Source organism: Empidonax traillii, unplaced genomic scaffold (genome assembly GCF_003031625.1).
Source record: "Empidonax traillii isolate 1590-97213 ecotype Southwest subspecies unplaced genomic scaffold, ASM303162v1 scaffold1592:size87286, whole genome shotgun sequence".
Taxonomy (NCBI): Eukaryota; Metazoa; Chordata; class Aves; order Passeriformes; family Tyrannidae; genus Empidonax; species Empidonax traillii.
Genome location: NW_020956785.1, coordinates 1 through 8,189, shown reverse-complemented (window position 1 = coordinate 8,189; position 8,189 = coordinate 1). Strand labels below are relative to the sequence as shown.

At 63.0% G+C, this 8,189-nt stretch overlaps 2 protein-coding genes across 2 annotated transcripts; one reads left to right on the top strand and one right to left on the bottom strand.

Annotated features, from left to right (window-relative positions):
• Positions 1 to 757: 757 nt before the first annotated feature.
• On the top strand, positions 758 to 6,610 carry LOC114070530 (prickle-like protein 1-A). The gene is made up of 8 exons (XM_027907999.1): positions 758 to 1,021; positions 3,751 to 3,903; positions 4,044 to 4,151; positions 4,230 to 4,367; positions 4,459 to 4,659; positions 4,912 to 5,098; positions 5,211 to 5,534; positions 5,820 to 6,610. Exons 2-8 carry the CDS (start codon positions 3,754 to 3,756, stop codon positions 6,314 to 6,316), a joined length of 1,605 nt encoding a protein of 534 aa, XP_027763800.1. The 5' UTR covers positions 758 to 1,021; positions 3,751 to 3,753; the 3' UTR covers positions 6,317 to 6,610.
• A 313-nt stretch (positions 6,611 to 6,923) lies between these two features.
• On the bottom strand, positions 6,924 to 7,874 carry LOC114070533 (periphilin-1-like). The gene is made up of 2 exons (XM_027908002.1): positions 7,769 to 7,874; positions 6,924 to 7,458 (listed from the first exon to the last, which is right to left on the bottom strand). The coding sequence occupies exons 1-2, from the start codon at positions 7,817 to 7,819 to the stop codon at positions 7,276 to 7,278; spliced, it is 234 nt and encodes a 77-aa protein (XP_027763803.1). The 5' UTR covers positions 7,820 to 7,874; the 3' UTR covers positions 6,924 to 7,275.
• Positions 7,875 to 8,189: the final 315 nt, after the last annotated feature.

Genomic DNA, 8,189 nt, shown 5'->3' with positions numbered 1-8,189 from the left:
GTTGTCCCCGCGGTCTTTGTTTTCTGTAAAACGTCCCCTGAGAGCAGGAGGTGACGCCTGTTCCATCGTGCCAGCCCGGAGCGGGCAGGTGCGCGGGCAGGGCTGCCCGGCACGACGAGGGGCTCCGGGAAGGGGCGTTGGCTCCACCATCCCTCCTCTACCCGGGATCCGGCGCGAATGGGATGTTTTGGGGTTGGGGATGGAGCTCGGCACCTTCACACATCGATGTGCTGGGCCATGATAGGGTGGCCGTGGGGAGAAGCGGGGTGGTGGGGCTGCATCCTGGTGGTCACAGGGGACAGGTGAGGTGGTGGTCTTCATCCTGGTGGCCATGGGGAGAGGAAGGTGATGGGTCTTCATCCCGGTGGTCACAGGGACAGGAGGGGTGGGGGTCTCGGTCCGTACCTGCAGATGTACAAATGAGTGAGTTAGGGTGGGTTGAGGGGTTACTGCTCCCCACCCAGCTGGGACAGCCAGCCATGCCTGTGGGATGGGGGCAAACACACTGAGAAAAGCCCTTTGCAGCACTGGCACATCCCTTGGTGAGCAAACAGGCCACAGTATTGGCCACCATCCCCTCTCGTGGCATGGAGAACACAGTGCTGTGTGACAGAGCAGGATGCTGAGACACTCCCCCATCATTTGGGGGGCTGCACTGAGCCTGGCCCGTGATCTGCTGTACCAGCCAGTGGCACCAAGCATTGTTCCACCTCGGGCCATCCCAAATCCAAGAGGCACCGCAGGCTCTTCCGTGAGACTGGCTCTGGGTCTCCAGCCTGGCTCGGGCTGTGCTGCAGGACTCGCTGCTCCAGCTCGCCCTGCCAGACCTCAGCTTATCTCGCCCCAGAAGATGCATCTTTATTGCTCTGCATCTTTGTTCCACGCACCTTCATCGCAGCTGTGTTGACAGCAGCTCGAGCAAAAACAGGTTATCCCGTGGGTGAGGTGAACACCGAGCTGTGCCTCTGGAAGCTGCCAGTGCTGCTGGGCGCTCTGAGGGGATCGGGGCTTTTTGGTCACGGTGAGATGTGTTTCCTGGGGGTTGTGGAGCTGGGAAGTGTTTGGTGGTTCTGAAGAATTGGCTGGAGGGGGTCTGGAAGCGGGTCTTCTAAGGTGGAGAGGTGGTTCTAGAAAAGCAAAGCTGTGGCAGAGATGCAGATCAGCCCCTGCCGTGCTGGGAACAGGGAGCCTTGTGCTGAATTCCGAACGGGCTGGGGTGGCTGCACTCCAAGTTAATGTGTGACCTTGGCAGCAGAGGGCTGGGAGCCCACACATGCTCCCACAGCCAGCTGGAGACAGGGGCTGCTCCTGGGGAGCCAAATAAGATTAATATTCCCAGGAATTTTAGCTGCTTGTGCCCAGGGAGCTGTGCCTGCTTCCGATCCTTCGGAGAGCAAAGGGGGCTGAGCAATCGTACCCAGAGGAGCTCCCAGAGGCTTTTACAGCAAAGGCAAATGACAGCCAGTGGCACCCAGCCTGTCCAACTGGTCTGTCACATGTCCCTTCTTGGGGACTCGCTGGCAGGGAGAAGCAGCTCCCCAAAGTGCCACTGTGCCTCTGATGGTCCAGGCTCTCCCATCCCTGGGTTTGAGGGCAGGGGCAGGCTGGGAGCATCCCTGTATCCCAGCAGGAAGGGAAGGGCAGTAGCAGGAGTGCCTGGAGGCAGCGAGGGAGGGCAGGAAGGAAGAGGGGACAGGGATGGGGAGCAGAGGAGACAGACCTGTTGGGGCTGCCTGGCTCTTTAGCATGGGAGGCGCGTACCTGTGTCACCGTCTGGGGCTAATTACAGGGACTTGTTTACAGCCCAGACGGCTGCCAGCCAGCGTAATCACATCAAACTGGGCTGGGCTCTCCAGCACATCCCCATGGATCCACAGCAGCCAGGAGCCCTGCCCAAGCCACTGTCCCCCAGCATCACCCCACGGTGCTGGTGGCTCTGGGACAGGGTGCCCTGTGCCACAGGGCTGGGGCCACGCTGGCACCACCAGCCCCACTGAGTCCCTGGAGCATCAGAGGGTCTAATTACAGCAAAGCCCCAGCAGATTAGACAAATGCAGCTTGGAGGCTTAATGAGCCAAGCACAGCCTGGGAATGCCTCCCACTGGGGAGAGAGAAACAAGGGCATGTTGCCCAAACCAGGGAGAAACAGACCTGGAGCCGGACACTGAGCCCACAGAGATCCCCACTCAGCATCCTCAGGGACTCACAATCCTGCTCCTCCTGTAGAGCCAAGGCTGTTTCCTCACCCAGCAATGGGCCCTCACCAAGCCAGCAAAGCCAGGGCTCTCCTTGAGCTGCAGATACAAAGTTAGGCCAGATTATTTCATCCCTATCCCCAAGCACAGCTTTGAACAGCACCCTGCAACCTGCCCTGCACCCTCCTGCACCGCCCCAGGGCTGGCAGACCCCACAGCCCAGGAAAAAGCAAGCAGCCCTTTTGTTTTATCCTGCTGATTAGCCAATGTGCAGCGTTAATCATTGACCCAGCTGCAGGGCAGGGAAACCTGAGCTGCCCAGGCTGATCCCACCTGCTCCCAACTCCAGAGCTGCCACATCCCAGCACCCCAAGATGCTGCACAGGAAGGGGCACACTGGGAGCAGGGGCTGAGCTGGGGGTGTTGGAGGTGTTTAGTGGGAGCAGTGGGGATGCTGGTGCTGGCCAGGATGTCCCTGACAGTGGATACACTGGTACCATCCCAGTGAGGAGAAGGGAACGGGTCCTCGTGGTGGCAGAGGAGTAGGAGGGCCCAGGTAGACAGTTTGGGGCTTCCCACCCCTCAGCCCTGAGCCCGAGGTGAGCTGTTTTCTGCATGGAAACACTTTGCAGAGCTGCTGATCAGTCCATGATGGGCATTGCACAGGGTGAATCCGGGGGTGCCCTGGGGCTGTTTGGTCACTGTGACTTCCCCCCTGGAGCAGCAGCTCAGCTCCATCCCACCCACAGCCCACCTGCATCCCACTGGGGCAGGAATCACGGGTTGAGGGCCTCAGGCTCTGGGCTGGCGTCCAGGGAACCCCAGGAGCCACCACATCACCAGCTAGCCTTTGTTTTGGAAAGCAAGGGCAGGAAGGAAGCGCGTGGTGGAAAGCGCCGCGTGGGGAGGAGGGGACGGCTCGGATGGGTTTCCACTGCGTAACCCTGGGCCAGGCGTGGTGGTGGTGGCTGGGCCAGCCAGGCAGGAACAGCCACCCGGGGCAGAACAATGGCAGCCCAAGGGGAAGGAATTATTTTCCACTGAGTTGGGCTAAACCTCAGTCTGTTCCCACCGCCTCGTTCAGGGCTGGGCCACTAGACCAGGGATTAGCCACCACCCAGCAAAGGACTGGTGGCAGTTGGGGAAAATCTCCTGCTGGGGGTGAGCAAAAAGCTGGGGCTGTTTTCCAAAACCTCTTCCAGCTTGAGCTGGGACACTTGGGGTCTTCCCTGCCTGGCTTCAACCTATCACCATTCCATCTGCTCCCACAGGGAAGACAGAGCCCCAGCCCTGCTGAGTACCCACACCCTCAGTGTGGATTTGCTGTAACTGCTGCAGAGAAAGCAGCCCCCAAAAGCCCTTGAACTCCTGCAGTGGTTCAGCCAAAGGTCATGGTGACACTGAGCATCCTCCCGGCTGGACCTGCTCCAGGGACCCTCCCTGGGACAAGGGGCTGCTCATCCTGCTGCCACATGGAGACAGATCACGTATCCTGGAACGGTCTCTCCTCTTTGCCTCGCCGAGGGTCTCACCAGCCCATGCTCTCTCTCCCCAGCTCATGTCCCTGCCTCGCCCTGCATGGCCCCAGCGAGATGAGCCCCCGTCCTGCAGCACCACCACCGGGCTCCCTCCGGCCTCGTCCGACAGCGACTCCGGCTGTGCCCTGGAAGAGTACCTGGAAGCCGCTGCGGACCCCGCGCCCCCCGAGGTGGGCAGCACCCCCGCTCTCCCCCAGCTCCTTGGGAGGTTCCCACGGCAGAGCCCGGGGATTGAACACATTCTAGCAATGCAGCTTAATCCTCCTAAAGTTCTGCCTGTCTCTCTCTCTCTCCCGTGCCCCGTCCCAAGGCCCCGCCGTGCCTCGGGCCCCGCTCGCCGCAGCCCGGCTCTCCCTCCGACAGGACGCGGCTCCGCGCCAGAGCCCTCCTGCAGCAGCTGCCTCCCCAGGACTGCGATGTAAGACGCCTATTTTTGGGTGCTGCCCCCCCCTGGGCTTCACCTCCTTGCCCCCCTCACCCCCGTGCCCCCGTGCAGGAGCGGTACTGCCCCGAGCTCGCCGAGGAGGAGCGGCGGCAGCTGCGAGCGTTCAGCGCCCGGCGCAGACGGGAGGCCCTGGGCCAGGGGCTGGCATGTCCCGTGCCCGGTCCCTGCCATGGCTGCCCCTGCAGGAAGGTGAGGCGTCCCCACCAGGGCCCGATCCCTGCCTGGAATCTGTCCCCAAAAGCCAGCCTGGCCCCAAACCCCGTGTCCCTTTGCCTTGCAGTGCGGCAGGAGGCTGAACAAAGGCGACCCGGGGATTTCAGTGTCTCGGCTGGGGGACCAGTTCTGGCACCCATCCTGCTTCTCCTGCCACTTCTGCCACCAGCCGTTGGTGGATCTCATCTACTTCCAGCAGGATGGGAGGATCTACTGTGGCCGGCACCACGCTGAGCTCTTCCGACCCCGCTGTGCCTCCTGCGACCAGGTGGGTGCTGGGCAGGGGGAGGCTTTGACCTCCCTTTGGCTGCTCAAAGCCCCTGCTCTTGGCTGGGGGCTGCAAATCCAGCAAGAACCACTGATAGGCAGGAGGAAATATTCCTTCCTGAGCCTCGCTGAGATCCCCCTGCCCGTGCCACGGTTCAGGGGCTCTTCCTCACTCCTCAGCGTGGCAAAGCATCCTCCAGACGAGGGGTTTTCCCGCTGGGTGCTGAGGGGACGGGTTGTTTTCCCGCTCCAGCTGATCTTCATGGAGGAGTGCATCGAGGCCGAGGGCCGGCGCTGGCATCTGGAGCACTTCTGCTGCCTGGAGTGCGACGTTCCCCTGCGCGGGCAGCGCTACGTGATGAGGAGCGGCCGGCCCTGCTGCCGCGCCTGCTTCGAGAGCCTCTTCGCCGAGCCCTGCCAGGCCTGCGGGGACCCCATCGGTACGGCCCGACCCCAGCCCTGCGGGGCAGGCGGGCTGTGGGCTGGGAAGGCAGCGGGGGAAGGTTTTTTTTTGAGGAAGAGCCTCCCCCTCACCTGCGGTTGCCCCCCCAGGTGCTGACAGCGAGGGGGCCACCCACCAAGGGCTGCACTGGCACGCCCGGGCCGCCTGCTTCTGCTGCAGCCTGTGCCGAAAGCCGCTGCGGGGACAGCCCCTCACCTGCCGCCGCGGCCGCCTCTTCTGCTCCGACGCCTGCAGCCTGCGCCAGGGCTCGTCCTCCTCCTCCAGCACCTCCGACTCCTCCGACTCGGCCTTTGCCTCGGCTCCGTCCCCGGACTCGACTCCCCTCTCCCGAGCCGGCCCTGCCGGCAGGACCGCTCCGGGCTCCGGCGGCCCCTCAGCCCCGGGGGGCTGCAGGCAGCGCGTGGAAGGGGCTGGTAGGATCCCACTGCACCTAGGGAGGGGACTGGGAGCAATTCCAGGCTCTGCTCAGCCCCTGGGTGCTCCATGAGGAATGTCACACGGGGCCAGCCCAGTTTGGGGCTGGAGCAGGGGTGATGAGCCCCCAGCCCACCTCCTGTGGGAGGGCGAGTGGTGAGAGCAGGGGGTGGGCTGCTACCACCCCCCGTGATGTCCCAAGGCAACCCTCACTGCACGAGGGGCTGTGGGAGGGCAGGCTCAGCCTTCTCCTTCCTCATTTACCCTTGCTTTCCTTCTTCCAGAGGCGTTTTTGGATCAGGCCCCTGTTCATCCTGCCTTCAGGAGCGCAGAGGACCACGGAGCAGCCGCCACGGAGCGGAGCAGCGATGCTGTGCACACAGGGACGCTGGGACCACCAGGCACCCACCCCTCCTCCCCTCAGCCCAGCCCAGAGGGGCCCAACGAGCCTGGAGCCTTGGGCCACCCGGTTTTGGGGGGCCCTGACCCCCGAACACCTGCGGGCCATGGAAACCCACCCTCCCGAGCGGGCACATCCCCACCCCGACACAGCCCCCGGCCGGAGCACATCAACCTGCAGGACGGCACGGAGGAGGAGGAGGACTCCTGGTGTCCCACCTGCTCCTCATCTTCGGACTCAGACTCGGAAGAAGAGGGTTTCTTTTTTGGGAAGCCCATCCCCAAGCCCGGGATGAACTCCCTGGCCAGGGAGCCCCTGGGGAAGGCCGGGGGCAGGACGGCCAAGCCCCGGGGCAGCAGCAAGCACTGCAGTGTGTCCTAGCAGTGGGGACAGGGGGGCCCTGATGTCCTGCCAGCCCCTGCCGGGTCCTGCCACGGTCTCAACATGTTCCCCGTGTGGTTTGGACGAGGCCCAAGGCTGGTGGGAGAAGCTGCTGGGATCCTTCCCTGCCGGCAGCTGCTGGCAAAGCACAGCCTGCAATTCCTGCTGGCCTCTCCCGCAATTAGGAACAGGTAAAGCAGGAAGGGAGCAGAGCTCACCAGGGCTGCAGCGCCTCAGACACTGCTGGGGAGAGCGGCCTGTGCTCCAGACAAGGGCAGCTGCCTGCACCAGACCCCTGGGACCCCTCCTTGCAGGATGAGCACCACTGCCATGTGCTCTCCATCTCTGGTGCCACCAAAGAGAGGGGCCAGGGGGGCAGCTCTGCTGCTGCCACTGACGAAGCTCCAATAAAGTTTGGCTGAAATCTGAGTGCAGGAGGGTCACGTTCCTCCCCACCCACTGGGACACCGACCGTGCCACCAGAGCAGTGTGATCCTCAGGGGTGACCTTTGGCCTCTGCCACATCCCCCTTGCTGGGCTCACTGTAGGACCCCTCCCTCACCAACCCCAGGAGAGCGGGATCAGAACAGCAGAGTGAGGGCAGCAACAAAAATAGGGTTTAATTTTAGATTTAAACCCAAAAACAACTCCTGGGGTTTGTGGGCACATCCCTGAGAACCAGGAACGGAGTGAGGAGCGTGGATGGAGGAGAGGAGCTGCTGCTCTCCCTCCCTCCCACCACCATCCAGTAACACCAGCTCCTCTTCTGGCTGCACACAGAGGTTTGGGCAGGGCTAAAACTAAGCATCCCCCCACCTTCCTCCTCCTCCAGGAGATATGGTGGGACTGCCACCGTGTCCGTGCCACCCTGACCCGCAGGCTCAGCAGCACCTGAGCACAGCAGTGCCCTGGCATGGCCCCCCATCGCTCCCAGCCTGGCTGGAGGAGGGGGTGACTCCTCAGGGGCCGGGGGTGGCCGAGTCGTAGCTGTCGATGAAATCCTCCAGCTCCCGGAGGTGGTGGATCCAGCCCTGGCGCAGGTTGGCCCTGAGTGCCAGCCCCAGGGCCGCCTCCATGGAGGGCTCCTTCTGCAGCAGCATCGTGGCCACCACGGCGATGTTCAGGCTGAACTGCTGGTACGACTGCAGGGCCGGCCACGGGGTCAGCACCCCAAAAACCAGCAGCACACAGCTCCCCTTAGGGGTATTCCTCACCCCCCGCCCATCTTTTGGTCCACAACCCTCCTGGCAGCATCTGAGCCCCTGCAAACCCCCTTCGAGCAGCTTCCCCTGCAACCACCACCACCAGGAGGGGTTTCTCAGTGCCCCCCAAAATGCCAAGTTCACATCCCATCACCCAGCATCGCTTCAGAAGGTCCTGGGCTGAATCCCCCTGACCCAGCAGCAGGTCCCAGACCCCCACACCCCTCAGCCAGGGGCCTCCAGGACTCACCAGCTCGATTTCCTCCTTCCTGGCGAGGACGGCGGCGGAGCGGAGATCCATGCGGGATGGGGAGGGTGTTGGGAGCCCGAGGCAGAGCTGCTGCTGTCCATCCCCAGCCTGGGGGGTGGGAAAGGAAAGGAAAGGAAAGATTGGACTCTTGGGCAGGGAGAGGGACTGGTCACCCTCTGAGGGACCTGCTGGGACCTTGGCTCCCCAGGGTGCTGGTTCTCCCCCTTTCCCTTGGGTGCCAGAGCTGCCCCCACTCCCCCTCTGCCCCAGTACAGGCAGCAAGAGCCTCCAGCAGATTTCTGTCCCCCATTAGGCAGTAATTAAGCTGCTCTGGAGTGCTCTCCTTGGCTTTGTTTAAGCTCCAGTCCCGGGTCGTTCACACTCCACACACTCCCAAGCCTTCAGCTATTTTGTTGGCCTT